Here is an 18886-nt window from a genome sequence, read left to right as displayed (position 1 = left end):
GACATTTTTCCCATGATATAAACTAATAAATTAGTATTTTATAAACTAGTATTTTGGAGTCAGTATAAAGGAATTATTTAACTAAAACAAGCATCTTTACTAAAAAGTTACTAGTAGGTTTGGTTTGTCTTATTTCAAGTGTATTAAGATATTTGCACAAGAAACAAGACAAAATACTTGGTAAGAATTTGAGTTTTTCAGTGTACAGTTATAGACTTCCTTTCTCCCAGAATTTTCTTCAATTTAACTTCATTCATCGTCTTTTGAACTTACTAGACGCCATCTAAGCACTACAGATAAAACATAAGGATGCACCACACTTTACAGATTTTTATTTATAAAAGCAGCTTTAAAACTATATTTTTTCTGCTTAAAAATGATGCACCACTTTGTTTTCTAAAATACTTGTATTTGTGGTTGTAATGTACAAAAATGTGAAATGTTCTACAATCCACTGATGGATCTGAAGATGAGCACGTCTAAAGAAGGTAGAGGAACTGAATGAAGGAATTTCATTTCAGAAAAAGAAATGGAGAGCAGTACCGGTTTCTAACAGGTCTATTTAAATCACATGACACAGAAAACTTCAGCAGTCAGGATGTCTGATCAAGAATTATGTAAAATTCACATTTAGCATGTTTTTATACTTTCATTTGTGTTTCTACCGCTTAAAAAAACCACCCAGCCATTTTGGGAATAAGTTATTGTTTTAAATGGGTTTTAAACACGTTTTAAAAATCTCCCAATTGATAAGTCACAATTCAGCAGGCACTGCCCGTTACCTAGCAACCCCAGCAAAGCCTAGCCTGTTAGTAACCCCAGCAAAGTCTAGCGCGTTACCTAGCAACCCAAGCTGAGCTCCAGCACGTTTGGCCAGCTGGTTTTACCGATGTACAATGGCTGCTGGTGTAAGAGCGGAAATACTATTTAAGGAGTTGTTTTTGCGAAAGGATTTTGGCGCCTCTCCAGGTCAAACTGATCTGACTCCTTTCCTTCCATTTGTGTGCAAAGCGCAAATGGAACCAAAAAATGACTTGGAAAGGATGGCTGTTTGGACAGATAAGATCAACAATCTGAGATAAATTGGTCTATTCAGCAATTCTGAAATGGAGCAGATGTTGAACTCATGAGGTCTCAAATATTTTAAAGGTCATCCAATACACACTTAGTATAAGGCACGCCAGAATCTACACAAATCAAGAGTAGCAACACCATTGGTTGAAACTTTCCAAACTCACATCAGTGAAGATGAGAGAGTATAAAAAGGGGTGATGTTAAGAATACGGGGAGATTTTTTGTTGAGACTTTGGAAGATTTTTGAGTATTGAACTGATGAAACTGTAATGAGGAATCTGTGGTAGAGTAATAAATCTCCGGCTCGTCTATGGCCTAGCACAGGGGTGTCCAAAGTCGGTCCTCGAGGGCCGGCATCCAGCATGTTTTAGTTCTCTCCCTGGTGGTAGCAACAACCTTTTCAGATTCTCAATGTTCCTCTTAGGTCATCTAATGAGCCATCATTTGATCCAGGTGTGCTAAACCAGGGAGAGAACTAAAAAATGCTGGATGCCGGCCCTCGAGGACCGACTTTGGACACCACTGGCCTAGCAGGAAGAACTACGTCTCCATGTGTTATTCCTTTTACTTATATATTTAAGAGTATAGCCACCTTTCAATTCTCCAATACTGGAAAAGACACGTGTTTAGTTGTTGACTTAACATCCAGAAACCTCTTGCTGCATTCTTGTTGGTTGTGCAGGAGGCTCCACTTCTGCTTTTCAAAGCTGTACGGTTGCATCATTGTGGATCTGTTGGTGCCAATGTTCATCTGTGAGTGTAAAAGGGGAGTAGGTGGCATGGACAGCAGCAGCTTATTTGGATTTAAAGTGACAGGAGGCTCTAAAACAACTCAAAATAGGCAGAACTGAGAAGACTAGAATATGATTATCTAAGAATAATTTTGTGCAAAAAATGTAATGAACAAGTTTTGCATGTAGCCCACTGACCTATCATAAACTGTTCAAGAAAGCATAATAGATCACTTTTAAATCATTTTCAAAAAATTTCAGTTTCAAGTACCAATTGGGCTTGTTTTTTTGTTTCTAACGAGGCTGTGCACACTGAGATAATCTACTGTTGATTACTTAGTGGTGCATAATTATCTGAGCAGTCCTCTGGACTCTGACAGAACGCAAATGTTTAGCCACCTGTTAGCAGCCTGCAGGCCTCGGGGACGGGGGCGCTAAGCAACAAGAAGGACAGAACAGCAGCTCATCTGGACAAGAGGGATGGGGAAACCCTCTGCCAGCAAAAGAGCCGTTATTTACAACAAGCCGACCCAACAGACCTCAGAGTCTGATCCAACGCCGTGCCGCAGAGGACACAAATCACCTCCCATACATAACCCTGGCCCTGACAACCCATTTCATCTCAGGCGCTAATGAATTCATCATCGGGAAGGATCTGCCTTTGGTGCCCGCATCCCCAGCAGAGAAGGAGTGATGGATCAGATGAGTTATCATCCTCATCTTCAACATCGCCATGGCTGCCACACTACAAAACTTTACCAAGTGAGATCTAGTTTGTAGTGCAAATATCTTAAATAGGACAAAACTACCTTACAAGTAACTTTTCAGCAAATTGTAGGTGTTTGTTTGAAGTCAATAATTCCTCAATATTGCTGACAAAGTGCTTATTCAATTGGCAAATTATTTCGTTTTTAACATGCGATAAATGTTTTATTGTAAGTGAAATACTGTCAGTGGATCTAGTACTTTTCCATCAATATTAAAGGTTCAGTATTACATATTTTAGAGCCAGAAAGTGCCATTTTACAGCTCAAATAAGTAACAGCATTCCCTTCAGTTGTTATAAAAATGCTAAACATTACAACTTACAGGAAATTTGACTTTGTAATTTAACACCCTGTCTCTTTAAAAACTCCTGCTCTTTCTGAAGCTCCGCCTTCAGCAAGTCATCACAACATACATGGCTTCTCTTTAACTCTTTAGCAACGTTTATACCAGCTATGCACTGAGTAGTAGCTGCTATAATGAGCCTAGCAGACGCTCAGTTCCACACCAGGTGTTTGCTAATTGCTACTGGCTAGTCTGAAGGAGCTCAGTGGGGGAGGAGCTTCTTCCTCGAAGGTGGTGCCAGGTCCAACCAGGTGTTTTGAACGGTTGAATAACAGTTGCCATGGAGATCAAATGATTTCTCAAACATGCATGAAAGAATCAAAGCAACACTCCAGGAGGGAATCACATTACAACATGACATAAAGCTCAAAAACATCCATTTTACATTATACTGACGCTTTAAGGAGTTTCACTGAAAACAAGTTCCTATATGTTGCTGAAAAGTTACTTGTAAGTTAGTTGTGTCATACTTCAAGCAGACTAAAATGGCCTAGAAACTAGACGAGAAATACTTGGTAAAATTTTGTGTTTTTGCAGTACAGCACTACCTCCCCTCCACTGAGCCCAAAGTTTCGCAGCAACAGTTTGTGACTCTCGGGCGACCTTGACGATGTCGCTACAAGGTAAACGCTTCGCAAATGTGCATCCCATGTATGACGGCGAGTGAAAGTGTGGAATACGAATGTGTCGGAGTATGAACGGATAAGTCGGAAAGAGCGAGAGCTCTCGGGCTGCAGGAAAGCGTAAGCGTGCGTATCTCTGCGCTGGTATGAAGGAGTGTAAGCGGCACAGTCAGGGAGCTGTCAGAGGAGAGCCAGGGTGCAAGCTGATCACAGGGCTGCACAGCGTTTGATGTCTCCCAGGGACTGACAGCTTCTCTCCCCATGGGAGCCCCTTTTTCCTCACCCCTTCGTTGCTCCGTGCACCACCTCTTTTCTCTTGTATCATTCTTTTTTATCCTGCGCTCTTTCCATACACGGTATAGCGCCTCACTCTGCGTCCTCATCAAGCTGATTGAGAGGAAGGAGGGCTGCGCGGAAGCACGATCTCCCGGGACTGTTCGAGGAAACACGCAGAATTTCAAAACAAGGCTTTGTTCTGCAGGAAACACCTGAGAGTATGTCTCTGTAAATACTGACATGATGAGCTGCCATTTCTCATATACTGACATTTCCGCCGACACTCCATCCAGCCTGGTGGCGGGGAGGTGACGGCAGCTAACCTTCAGCCTTGAGATGGATGAATGTGTAGATATTTTCAACCTAAACGTGTGCATATTACAGAGGACCAATTTGATAATTTGAGCGTTTTTCCCCTTTTTGGAGTAGAACAAAATCCCACAGGGTTTAGGGGTCAGTGGATCACTCTACTTTGCAAAAACACAAAATTGTACGAAATACTTTCGTCTAGTTTCTAATGCAAATATCTTAGTACGCTTGAAATAAGACAAAACTAACTCACAAGTAACTTTTCAGCATGATATAGCAGTTTTCTTAAGAAAATAATTTCTTACTACTGGTGAAAAAAATCTAGCTCCACTGAGAGATTATGCAACGTACAAATCGTTTTTCCCATGTTATAAGTGAAATAATCTGTTGTCATCAATGCTAAGAAATATTTGCTTAAACCAAGCTTCTATTAATTCCTGAAAAGTTAAATCAGTTTTGTCTCATTTCAAGTGAACTAAAATATTTGCACTGAAAACTAGAATAAAACCGCCTGGTAAGATTTTGTGTTTTTGCAGTGCATCAATTATCACACCTTCTAAATTCCAACGTTTCCATCAGAAACTAATTTTCCAAGAAATTCTGGCTTCCCAAGTTGCAGCCTTGAAGTGGAAACATATTTGTGCAGTTTTAGGGGTGATAACTCAGGACTGGTAATGTTACTAAATAAAATCCCAAATGCTCAGATTATTTCACTTATTTCTGCTCCAAACTCAACTGATTATTTGATTGACAGAGAAAATAATTTGCCCACTGAGCAGCCTGAAGTACATCACTGTTTGCAGAGCTGATGACATTAAATCTGTCTGAATAATGAGGGGAAAAAGAGACTCTTGGAGTCTTTATCTTGGAGGCATTTTCATTTCTGGCATAAACATTTTGCAAAGTATTTATGTCTATAATTTCTACAGCAAATATCTTAATACACTTGAAATAAGACAAAACTAACTTACGAGTAGCTTTCAGCAGGACATAGAAGCTTGTTCTGAGTTAATTTCTTTACTTTAATGATAAAGTACAAATTTAACAGGCAAATTATTCACTCAAAAACAAAATCTTACCAAGTATTTTTGGTCTAGTTTCTCGTGCAACCATCTTAGTAGACTTGGAATAAGACAGACTAAATTAAAATAAACTTTTCAGCAAGAAATACGCACTTGTTTAAAGTAAATAATTCCTTAATACTGATGATAAACTACTGGTTCCATCGGCAGATAAATTAACTTATGGGGAAAATTTTTTTATAACTGAAATAATCTGCCAGTGGAACTAATACTTCTTCATCAATATCAGACTATTTACTTAAAACAAACTTCTATATCTAGCTACAAAGCTACTTGTAAGTTAGTTTGTCTTATTTCAAGTGTGCTAAGATATTTGCACTGGAGCCTAGACTATAAAAAATCTGTAATATTTTGTGTTTTTGCAGTGCGTCTCAGTCTCCCCTACGTTTGCGTGGCACTGTAGGTGCTGTCAGCGTTCAAAGGTGTTCCTTTGGGAATTAAATGTGCATGATTACGCTCTTGGCAGCAGATCTCCTCTCGCCCCTCCCTCTAAAGGTCAAGGTTCGGCAGGATTTCATCTCTAATCGTGGCTGTGTGTTAGCATGAGCCCATCCGTCATGGGAGCCGAGTGTCAGCTGGATGTCCCCGTCACTAAGCTGTCCGTTTTGTCAGACGGCCAAATTCATCATAACGCGACATGGGGGGGACTGAACCTCACCAGCAGAAGCCAACGACTCAACAAATGCATACAAATATGCAAATTAACGACAAAATAAACATCACCCAACCAAACGAGCTATCCATCACTGACCGGTTTCTCAGCAGCTCAGCATTGGCGAGGCAGCAGTAATCAGCCACTCCGTCAGAGGAAGTGATGGAATGCCATCCCTTCATCTTCCTCCGCTCCTCTATACCAAACACATTCTGTCGGACCTTCATCGTACGACCCGTTTGCCATTTTTCATGCATGTTTGGGTCATTTTTCCCCGCCTTATTCCTCTACACAAACACTGTAAAACATTAGAGCCACATTTAGTTGTGTCTACTATCTTCTACTCTGTAAGTCAAATAAATTTATCCAGTTTTAGGTTTTGAACCTAAATGTGAGTTTGTGAAAGATAAACTTACAGCAGTAAGTTGTGTTAACTTTTTATTAATTTAGTCAAACCTCCAAGAGTTGAATAAACTGAGTTTTTAGGTTTGCACTTAAAAAACTGAAAGAGGAGAAAGTGGGAACTATTTCCCAGAATGCTTAGCAGCATGTTTCTGTCTCCTGAGGTGGAAGTGCGTTACGTTGATCTGACTCTGGTGTTTTATTAAGGCAAATGTTCATTTTAATGCGATTCTCAGTCAGCAAAGCTTGAGGATAATGTCCTGATCACACTAAATGTTTCTGAGCTGAATTCATTGGGATGTTTAATAAAATTCATCATCAGATCAGAAATTTTGCTCCTGCAGTTTGAAACAAGAATTTAAATTATTCTAAAGTAAAATAAACATTTATTTTAACTTGATATTGTGAGTAAAATAATATAGAAATGTGGCTCTTTAACTTGTGAGGGCAGATTTTAGTTAAAACTCACAATTCAAGATTAATGAACTTTAAAAACAAAGTTTAGACAACTTGTCTCTTGTTGTTAAATCAAATTCATGAACTTTAATTTCTGAGTTGAAACCAAAACTATTTTCTTGTGACTTAAATTACATTTTCAATGCAGTAGATGGACTTTTATTTTCAGGTTAAACCACCTGTAAATGTTTTACAGTGCACACACTTTGTCAATTCTCTGTTGGCGGTTTTTTCCAAAGCCCCTCTTTCCTTTAAGTGCTCCTACATCAATGTAATTATAACATAGCTGAAGACATGTAGAATAAATACTTGTTCTGTTTTTGTGTTTGAATGGATAATGATGAGAAGGGAAACATTTAGCCATTAGGGGAGAAACACAAATCAGGCCAAACGTGACAATTCTTTCCATTTAGACATTTAAACATTGGTCTATGAGTCTCAATGCATCACTTCGTTATTTGCCTTGTGGCAGATGAAAGCAAGCCTTTTGTTTTGATAGCTAAACCGATTATTAGGGTAAGAAAAGCCGTCACTTTCAGTCTGAAATCTTTCCAGATCTCAGTTCAAGTTCCCTAAAGCCTGGAGGGATTGGAAAGAAAGTCGTCTAAGTTGAAAAAGTTTTTTTTTTGGAGAAACAAGAGCATGGAGAGGGTCTAATTCTCAGGCTGCTGAGTCAGTTCAGATTCATATTGCTTCGCTGGCAGCAGATACAGACGTCCCCATGCATTTACACCTATGAAGTTTGCAACTTTCATGTCAAAATTACCCTGAACAGGTCGGTAGTGAATAACCGAATTGACAAACTTTACCACCCACCAGCCTGAAATGAAACCACGCAGCCTACTTTAGCTAAAAAGTGTGAATTATAATAATAAATTTCAAAATAAAACTCAACGCCTGGCACCAGGACACAGACAAAAACACTGCAGACGGACCCAGCCTCAAGGACCAACGGGTATTTTTATGGAAACCACAAGCAGTTTATACCCCTGTGCTCCGAGTGGGCACCGATCCAAACAAAGAACATTGTTTTTAGCTCCAGTTTGTCTCACTAGCCATAACAGAGCAATTATAGTATCATAAAGGTCCTGAGGTTAGCCAACCAGCGGCAAATGTGGGATCTGCTGACTGACGGCAGAGGAGGACCGAGCTGCAGCCGCAGTTCAGCCCAAAACCCACAGAAATGGCATTCCTTTGAATACCTTAGTGGCTGCCGCAGCTTTGGCCACACACCGACTAATTTAATAACGAGTGGGCGTTGAGATCTGACGACGCAGTAAAAGTCAAAACAAAACATTTTTTATTAAAGTGTTGAGACATGCGTGGCTGTTGAGGGATAGGAAAAATCTAAACTGATGCCTTCTGTCTGCATGTCATTGTCTCTTTGTGACTAAACACTGGAGGGGCTAAATTTACCAAAGGGAAAAACAGCAAAACACACAACCATACAAAACAAATCTAAACACAAAGCAGCTACACACAGTTCAGTTTCTACAGCAAATATCCTAGTTCACTTGAAATAAGACAAATTACTTAGAAGTGACTTGGGAGCTTCTTTTAAGTCAATAATTACTTAATATTGATAAAGTATTTATTTATAACATGAAAAAAATGTTCAACACTTTACTTGTGCATAAAACCAACAACAATGTCATGAACATAAAGGAGACTTTACGACTGTTTGGTCTGTTAGGATAACAAATTGTCCCAGAAGTCTTTGCGATAAACGATAATATTGTTATTTTTCATTTTTAAGTAATATAGAGAAAATGGCATAATGCAAGAACACATTCTTAAAGATCAATAAACTTTAAATTCTAGCAAACGGTGAACACATTTGGAACTGGAAGACATTTAAAATGTCAAAAATAAATAAACAAAACAAGAAAAACAACAAATAAAACAAAGTCTCTGTAAACAAAATTATCCTTCAATTCGCTGAGACCAGACTGAAGAATTTTATCATCCAGTTTTTGGTAGAAAGAGAAAAATGATAAATCATGCAAATAGAAATTATTGCGCTCGCTTTAATTTCTAAGGCGATTAATTGATTTATTGGTTATTGTGACAGGCCTATGCAGCATCAGTGCAAAAATACCCCAAAAAGAAAAAAACACAGGGATCGGTTAAGTTTGCGTGAATTTCCACAATAAAACAGAGGGATTGACTGATGTCAGAGGGCCACAAAAACAGTCTATGGTGGGCAAAACGTGGCCCGCGGACCTTATGTTTGACACCACTCTCTGTGTCTTCATGACAGTAAGTGATATTAGTTTCAGGTCTAGAAGCTAGTCAATCACCATTTAAAAGTTAATAATAGTTGGAGTATTTACAGTGAAAGCTGTGTTGGTCTCGCCAGGGAAAAATCTGCTACAAAGGCAACAAGGTGAAAACACAAAAACATTCCTGGACATCCAATAAATGCTGGTTTATTTTCCCCTCTGATGATCATAAGAGGTTTAATTTTAGCCGTTTTGTGAGCGCACATTAAATATTGCACTGATACATCTGCTGACCACATGTTTCCTAAACCACACACTGGGAGTGTGCGTGTGTTTCGAGTAGGAGGGAATTAGTATTTTTTATTTTTTTTTTATGTTCATGTGTTAACTGGCTCCATTCAGAAGAATTAAAGACGCACCCCGTCTTAACTCCTCAGCCCTAATGGGGAACGGTGACCCTCCTGTTGATCTGCTCAACACTCGATCTTATTTTTAAACTCTTCTACTTCATTAGTCTCAGCCTGTTTTGATCCAACAGAGTAACATCATTAGCTTCTACGCTGCAAAAACACAATGTAGGAGATATTTCCAGTGCAAAGACAAGACTAATTTACTAATTTAGCAAGAAATAAGAGTTAGTTTTAGGTCAGGAGTGTCCAAACATTTTGCCACACACTGTAAAACATTTACAGGTGGTTTAACTTGATAATGAAAGTCCACCTGCTGTCTTGAAAATGCAAATTAAGTCGACAAGAAAATTGTTTTGGTTTCAACTCGGAAATTAAAGTTCATGAAGTTGATTTAACAACAAGAGACAAGTTGTCTAAACTGTTTTTTAACTTCATTAATCTTGAATTGTGAGTTTTAACTAAAATCTGTCCTCACCTGGTTAAAGAGCCACATTTCTATATTATTTTACTCACAACATCAAGTTAAAATAAATACTGATTTTACTATAGAATAATTTAAATTCTTGTTTGAACAAAATTTCTGATCTGATGATGAATTTTATTAAACATCCCAATGAATTCAGCTCAGAAACATTTAGTGTGATCAGGACATTATCCTCAAGCTTTGCTGACTGAGAATTGCATTAAAATGAACATTTGCCTTAATAAAACACCAGAGTCAGATCAACGTAACGCACTTCCATCTCAGGAGACAGAAACATGCCGCTATGCATTCTGGGAAATAGTTCCCACTCCTGTCTCTCTCTTCTTCCAGTTTTTTAAGTGCAAACCTAAAAACTCAGTTTATTCAACTCTTGGTGACTAAATTAATAAAAAGTTAACACAACACATTTAGGTTCAAAATCTGAAACTGGATAAATTTATTCAAAACAAACTTAAATCTTGCTAAAAAAGTTACTTGTAAGTCAGTGAATTCAACTGAACTAAGATATTTGCACTAGACAAAAATACTTGCTAAGATTTTGTGTTTTTGCAGTGTAGAAGCTCATTGATGAGGTAAATTAAATTTGAGGAATCCCCAAATTCGAGACTTACCAAATAGTTTCCTGCAGTTTCTGTTGCAAAAATCCTACGTAGTTCACTTGAAATAAGACAAAACTAAAGTAACTTTTCAGGAAGATATAAAATCTTGTTTCAAGTCAACAATTGCTTAATGCTGACTGTAAAAACTACAAGTTCCACTGGCAGATTATTTCACTTTTACCTGGAGAAAACATCTTGTTATAATCAAAAAACTATCTGATAGTGAAGCTCCTACTTTTTCATCAGACTCAGAATTATTTACTTAAACTCTTGCTGAAAAGTTACTCGTGAGTTAGTTTGTCTTAAGTTCAATGTACTGCGATATTTGCTCTAGAAACTAAAATATTTGGTAGGATTTTGTGTTTTTACAGTGTGGTTATCAATTTCAGAATTGTAAATAAAGCAGATTCTACATCATCTTTATATTTGCCTACAGATCCCACTGGTAGAAAATGCAGTAAGAAAGAAACTGACTGCACGGCGTGGCAGATTGCACAAACTCAAACTCGAGGTTTTCCAGGCTTTGATCAAATACTGGAGCCTAACTGTTCCTTCCACAAGCAGCAACATTATGCAGCAGTATTTCTACATTTTCTAGTCATTAGAGTGTAGAGAAGGTGACGCAATTCATGCTTGGATGCCACCCCAGTAAGCAGAACTGCCAAGGAGGCAGAGCGGACGGGCCAGGGTGAAGTCAGCGTCTGAGGAACACTGGAGGTAGTCAGGATGAGTGAGTGCACTGGGCACCAGCTCCAAGCCGGGCCTCTGAGGATTCCTGTGCAGCTACACCAGCAAGACCCCACCCAGTGCAGAAGGGGATCTGTCAGGACGCACCACATCTAAAGTAGCCTCTCACTAAACACTTCAAGCTGAGCATTTTTCCTGTGTTTTCTGAAAGGAGCGTTATTGTGTCCGTCTCCACTTTTATGTCTCTGAGCCGCCAAGAGATGGAGTCGAAACCCCAAATCCGCCGACTTATGTGAGCGTTAGCAGGCTTTGCAGCTTGAGGGTGAGATGTAGTGATGAGTGCGATTAAAAACGTCGATGGAAAATTAAAATAAATCTTTGCTGTGCTGCACAAATGATTCATTATGGGTTGTCCTGAAGTGCAGAGGAAAGAACCAATTTGGTCAAAAGCAGGGAACAATCAAAATATTGTTGGCATTATGTTTAAACACTAGAGTTAGCTCTGTTTTTGAACGCTAATGGTGCGTTCACACCAAATGCATTCTGGTTTACATCAAAGTCTATGTAGATTTTAGCAATTGTAGGATTTCTCTTTTTGGCATCCATGTATGCATTCGATCCGCACCAGAGTTCACTTCAACCAAACCAAGGTTTTTAGGCAAATTTTTGGCCAAACTGCTCCTTAAATGAGGCCACTGTGTTCCTACAAAGAAATTGCATTTTACTCAGCCGCCTCTTCATATAATTAGGCTGAATTTACAAAACAAATCTAATTTTTTTTTTTTGTTTTTGCTGTGAGAAAAACAGGCAAAAAAAAAAAAGCAAAACTAAGACCAAATAAAATGATAAACCCACCGATGGGAGTAGAAGTAGATAATGGATGCAGGAAATTGTTTGCACAGAGACAATCCCTGAAAATAACATTTCACATCCACTAAGTTGTCTCCTGGAAACGGTTGTTATGCTTTTCTTTTGTGGAAACCAATTGCAGACAAACCTGCCCAAAGAACATTTTCCAACAAGTCGAAGGAACTGCGTCTCCTGTTAGACTTTTCCCCAACCTTACTGGTCTGTTTGTGTTCAGTTTACATTTATGTCATATTCAGTTTGTATTTTATTTAAAAACATGAAAAAAAGCATATGTGGCGAAATTCTTCCATCATTCAACATTCTGGGAGCAACATAACACATACTCATTTAAAACCTCTTTCTCTATATTTTGAGTGCAATAGTTTTGTTTTCCTTATAGAAACGTTAAAACTTCTCACTTATTTTAACTAGCCATCAAGTTGACAGCATAACATGCTAAATTTTAAATGTACATGTGATATATATATAAGAAAGGATGCATTATTTTGCTAATAATTATCAACAGTACAATAACTAGATAAGAAAGTCCAAAAGTATCACATTTCACAGGTCAGTAAAACGTCTTATAAAGAAAGAAACATGGCGAGTGAGATGAACGTAGCTTGCATGCTAGCTTGACTTTGCCAACTTTAACATGTAGCTGTGCTGCTGAATTGGTGTGTTTTGGTTGATTTGGAAGAAATAAGGCGCCACACAAAACACTATCTGACAGATCAATAGAGCAGGAGTTTAAATTAGCTAGTGAACCACCGCTTTGCTCAGATAAATCACCTATTGATAATTGCAAAATAAACATCAAGCCTGAAAACACAAAACTGTAAAGGACTAAATGTTCTGTTCTTTACAACTGAATATTGTAGACAGAAAAAAAAAAAACTCAGACATATTTTTTGATTCACTTCAGAAATTTTCTAGAAAAAAAAAGCTTGAAATTTTAACATTCAAAAGTCTGACATTTTTATGACTTTTCCAGAAAATTTCTGAGATGATTAAAAAAATTCTGACTTTTTTCTCATGTCTAGTTTTCTAGTACTCTGTGTGAGAAATGTTATCGTGTTTTTTGGTGTTAAATCCTGACACATTTCAACATGATCTCTACTTGGTCAGCTAGTGGAGCTGTTGTGAGTCAGTTGCCATGGCAACGGGTCTGTGTGTGTGTGTGTGTGTGGTATAAGGAAAAGAAGAATGCAAGTAGTTTCAAGTCGTTCATCGGTTTTTCTGCATGACTTTCCCCTTAGCTCTGGCACACCGCACTAAATTAATAACACCTCCATCTCCAGGTTTCATTTAGTTAACGCGGCCATGGATGGCAAGTAAAAGACTCGTCTTTTTTGCCCTCCAGAAAGGAGCAGATGTAAACAACAACAACAACAATAAGCAACAAGAACCTTCTACCATGAGCATAAACGTAACTTACCAAAGCCGAAAGCAGCGGGGGCAGGAATGGGAGCAGACTGGACTGGGGTGGATGTGTAGAGGCCAGTCACCAGCAGACCATCGAAGGGGACACTGGTAGAGATGGAGACTGAAGAAACAGAAGGGAGGAAGGTTTCTTTAAAAAGCTGAAGGGAAGATTCATGCCTCATCGAAGCACAAAGAGGTAAAATGTTGATCACGTGTTAGGCGGCACACATTTATAAGTGCAATAATCTGCCAGTGGAACAAGTATTTTTTCTTCAATATTAAGGAATGATTGACTTAAAACCAGCTCCCATATTTTACTGAAACGTTTCTTCCAAGTTAAGTTTCTTATTTCAAGTGTACTAGGATATTTGCACAGAAAACTAGACCAAAACTACTTAGTAAAATGTGTTTTTGCAGTGTAACAACTTTCACCTTTGAAGTAAATCACTGAAACGACTAAACAAACATTTTCAAATTTGCTGACATGAACCTGAACAATGAAACTAATAATTTACTGAAACAAATGGTAATTCAATGACACAGAAATGTAGATTCACAAATAACCCCTCTTTTAACAAGACTTGTCCCTATCGACATACGCATTAGAGAAAACTGATGAGCTAATTGGCTGTAACCCGAACAGCTTTGCTCTCCTCGGACAGCGGAAAACCTGAAAGCGCATCAAGCTGAACGCATCTACAGCCCTGTAGAAAGTTAACCATTGATTTGTCTGGTAAGCAAAAGCCTGCAGTGACAGGCCCACAGAGTCGGCTTTAACTCTGGAAAAAGAGGGAGACCGGCTACTGGACCGCTTCCAGTCAGACGGCGCAGAGCTCAGGGGAACCGTCTGATGCTCCCCCTCCAGAAAAACAGCTCTGCACACAGAGGAGCAAAACGCTTTGCTGCAGTGAAACATGGAGGACTTGATACTTCCTGACCCTGGGATCCCCGCGCTTACTGAGAAGTAATGAAGAGAATAGGAGACACCTCACAGTGTTAATGTGTTTTTCTTTTAGTATGAATAGAAACATAATCAGTTTAGTCCCAGGACGCTCGTTCTTCTGGGCTTGGTGTGTTTTCATGGGCAGAGCGGATTCCTGGTGGGTCCATCTGACTGGGAGACGTGTCCCACAACACAGCCAGGATCGAACCATGTGTGTGCACTGTAAAACATTTACAGGTGCTTTAACTTGACAATGAAAGTCCACCTGCTGCCTTGAAAATGCAATTTAAGTCGACAAGAAAATAGTTTTGGTTTTAACTCAGAAATTAAAGTTCATGAAGTTGATTTAACAACAAGAGACGAGTTGACTAAACTTTGTTTTTTATCTTCATTAATCAATAAAAACTGGCCTCACCTGGTTAAAGAGCCACATTTCTCTGTTATTTTACTCAAGTTAAAATAAATACTGATTTTACTTTAGATTAATTTAAATTCTTGTTTGAACAAAATTTCTGATCTGATGATGAATTTTATTAAACATCCCAATGAATTCAGCTCAGAAACATTTAGTGAGATCAGGACATTATCCTCAAGCTTTGCTGACTGAGAATTGCATTAAAATGAACATTTGCCTTAATAAAACACCAGAGTCAGATCAACGTAACGCACTTCCACCTCAGGAAACAGAAACATGCCGCTAAGCATTCTGGGAAATAGTTTCCGCTCCTGTCTTTCTCTTCTTTCAGTTTTTTAAGTGCAAACCTAAAAACTCAGTTTTTTCAACTGTTGGAGGTTTGACTAAATTAATAAAAAGTTAACACAACTTACTGCTGCAAGTTTATCTTTCACAAACTCACATTTAGGTTCAAAATCTGAAACTGGATAAATTTATTTGACTTAAAGAGTAGAAGACAGTAGACACAACTAAATGCGGCTCTAATGTTTTACAGTGTGTCTGAATGTGTGTGTTCCCTGTGATTTTGTGTACGTTGGACGCGTTACACCCCGTCTGCGGCGTTCGGCCATCTCCCTCTCCCAGGCTCTCATCCATATCAAAGCCTCAATAATTCATCCCATTACCGTCTTTATTGCATCCAGACATTTCCTGTTCTGTCACAATCCTTAAACTCATAAGTCACATTTAAAACTCAACACTTTATTTTACACACCCTCAACCCAACTAGAACCTAAACATGCAGCCAACAGACATATTTTGGCTGCCATCTTTATTTAGTTTCAGCATCAAATTAAATTTTAGCAGATAGAGCACATGTGTCAAACTCAAGGCTAGTGGGCCAAATCCGGCCCGCCATAGCATTTTATGTGGCCCTCTAGATTCTAGACAGAACACTAAATGTGCTTAAATATTATATTTTCAATCAAATCAATGCAGTTTTTATCTGTTTACTGCCAAATCGTATCAATCAGTCCTTCCAGTTTTGAGAATTATTGTGGAAATTTACGCAAAATCAACAAATCTCTGCACTTTTTTGCGCTAATACATCATTGGGAGTTTGTTGCAGATTTTTCTCAAAAACTTTATTGCTTCTACTAAACATCTGCCTCAGATTTAATTGATGTCAGAATACAGTCAATGATCTTTACAGTGAGTATTAAACAGTTGCATTTATCGTCGTAAAAAAGTGCAAATATTTCCAAGTCAGTACAACAAACAAAATCCTGGAGGGACTGAAAAGATGTTCAATAATATTATTTAAGTTTAAGAATTCATTGATATTTTAACAGTTTGTAAACAGGTTTTATAAATACATTTTAGCACAACCGGCCCTTTCAGAGCATTCATGATCTTGATTTGGTCCAAAAACAAAAATGAGTTTGAAGCCCCTGAAATGGAGCCAAAACATAAAAACCCTTAAACCAGCCATGAAGATGAAAGGTAGTATTATGTATTATGCATTTTCCAGGCACATAGAGCCATTTTTATTTTTACCACAACAGTAGCTGCGTTTCCATTACAAACGTGTGCAAAACTGTCAAAATCCACTCATGTCGAATAAACACAATTTTGCAATTGCAATTTTTCCCTTAAATCAGAAACATGATTAAAAGTCATATCTGAATAAGTTTGTTCACATGATAAGTAATTAAAAACAACCTGCGTCATCGTCCTCCTACCACTTCCTGCCATCTTCTTCATCGTTTCCACCAGTAGTAACATCCGGTTGTCGATCACATGACTCGTGTGAGGCAATAAAAGTGTTTCAATTGCAGCTTTTCAAAATTCACCAGTTTATATAACGCTGACAAACATATCCAACAAATCCATGAAATGTAAAGTTGTAGGGGATGTTCACCTTCTGACGATGGTCTGAAACATCCAACCAGATGGTGCTACAAGGGAATGGCCCAGTCAAATCCACAGCTAAAATATCAGCTTATCTGAAAATGGATGATCACAGTTTCTCTCCATCTCATCTGATGAGCTTGAGCTCTTCCGTAAGTTAGAACGGGAAACATTTTGCATTCTCTGGATGTACACACTTGGCAGAGGTGTACTCCATAACACTTTTTACATTACTGACAGAGAAAAGACAAAACCTTGTATCATTTTCCATCACTTTTACAAGCATGCACTGCTTTGTGCTGGTCCGACACATGATACTGGTCATCGTAACGCAAGAAAATTAGATAAAAATGAAACTACAGCCAGATTGGAGAATCTAAACATCAACTCCGACTTTTTGGAAATAAAATTTAAGGCTGGAAAAATGCAACAAAAAAATATCAAGAGTAAGTCTGTGAAAATAAGTCCCTCAGCAACTTGAACAAGAATCAGTAAAAGCTTAAAATATAATACAGATTAAATAAAAACAGCTGAAAAATATTTTATCAATTCCTTGTTTCTGACTGAACATCTGCATCAACCACAAACTGCAAAAATAAATCTAATTTACGTGAATAAGTTTCATCTTTATATGATAACAAACATAACATGCTTTTCATTTCCCCTCCAAGCACATTACCTATTCAACAAATCCATTAAATGTTAAGCTGAGACATGTTTCATTAGTAATTGCATTCTGCAGTATTGATCCAAGGCCGTGACATTGTACTGTATTTAATAGAGTAATGCATTAAACTTGGAGCAGCCAAAATGCTAATTTCTGCAATTCCACTGACCTGCATCACCAAGGTTACACACCCTCCATTACTCCAAAAAGATACTGAAAAAAATAAATAAAAACCTGGCTCTGTAATGCAAATCAGCCCATGTTCATAATGTTCTTCCAGGGGTAAATGAGGGAATCATTTTCCCTTGCAGAAATGCACCTGAAGGCGGGCTGGTGAGCAGGTTGGAGAAGGGTAGGGGGGGTTGGGACTAAAAAAAGGAGAAGGTAAAGCTGGGGCCAGAAGGTTACCGCTGAAAAACAAGAGCAGGGAGAGACGGCGTAGCGGAGCCGCCCGAGGAGAACCGCGCTACCTGATCAATACAAATCCAAGATCTAAATTATTTAGCCTGGCCTCCAACAACCCCCACCCTGCCGCACTTTCTCACTCGCCTGTGTAACGCATCAGACAGATGAACCAATCAGATGAGATGGGATCAGATCCAATCACCTGTGGGGGTACTTTACGCTCACACACACACACACGTTTCAGAAAAAGGGCCTTTGATGCTAGCCGTTAACATTCTCGTCCATACTTCATTTTTTGAGAGCTGTTCGCTTTGGCCGAAGGGGATGAGGAGCCATGAGGGAGGAATGAGGCTGAAATTTACTACTGAGCATCTCATTCAGAGAGCATTAAGGTTCAGTGTGATGGAGAACGCGTTTGTTTACAGCGTTTACTGTTGATGTGCAAACAACACAAGCGTAAGGTTTGAAGCGGATCAGGGAGACATCTGGACTGAATTTAGGACGTTTCCTGCGTAAGAAACGTTTGGTTTGCAAATCAACGACACAAACACACGAAAATAGAAATCAGTTCTGGGAAAAATTGTGTATTCTGCAGTTTCATGTGGAAAAAACTAAACAATTTCGTATTTTAGCATTTAAAAAAAAGACCAAAGCTTTTAATCTAAGCTTCTGATCTTTCTGAATATATAATTAGCAATTTTAGTTACTAAAAGGGTCAGAGATGCAAAAGGCAATCAAGATGAGACCGCATTCCAGCATGATGATGTATTTGCACATCTGTAAGAGGTTTGAAGTGAAGTTCTGCAAAATCCTCATCACACTGTATGCATAACAGTCAGACCCACACACTTTATACCAGAACACGGCGCTCACCGCTTGGCCCAAAGCCAGCATATAATATTGATGAAGAGATGCAGTAAGCCTCATTACAGACACACACAACCATGCTGCTGCTCAACTATTGATGGGCCGGGGGCTTTCTACACTTCTCTGGATCCACCATGAGTAACATTAGGGCACAAACTGCACTGCAAAACATTTACAGGTGGTTAAACTTGAAAATGAAAGTCCACCTGCTGCCTTGAAAATGCAGTTTGAGTCGACAAGAAAATTGTTTTGGTTTTAAGTCAGAAATTAAAGTTCATGAAGTTGATTTAACAACAAGAGACAAGATG

General features: G+C 38.5%; 1 protein-coding gene across 5 annotated transcripts in view; it reads right to left on the bottom strand.

The window, feature by feature from the left end:
• reln (reelin) overlaps positions 1–18886 on the bottom strand; it is a 154080-nt gene that overhangs the window by 113479 nt on the left and 21715 nt on the right. For all 5 annotated transcript variants that reach the window (XM_016680552.1, XM_016680549.1, XM_016680550.1 and 2 more), the window contains exon 2: positions 13405–13512. In XM_016680552.1, the coding sequence (XP_016536038.1) occupies positions 13405–13512 (108 nt within the window). The remainder of the gene's footprint in view (positions 1–13404; positions 13513–18886) is intronic.

Source organism: Poecilia formosa, unplaced genomic scaffold (genome assembly GCF_000485575.1).
Source record: "Poecilia formosa unplaced genomic scaffold, Poecilia_formosa-5.1.2 Scaffold246, whole genome shotgun sequence".
NCBI lineage: Eukaryota > Metazoa > Chordata > Actinopteri > Cyprinodontiformes > Poeciliidae > Poecilia > Poecilia formosa.
The sequence above is the reverse complement of the archived record's forward strand: the minus strand, read 5'-3'. Positions and strand labels throughout refer to the sequence as shown.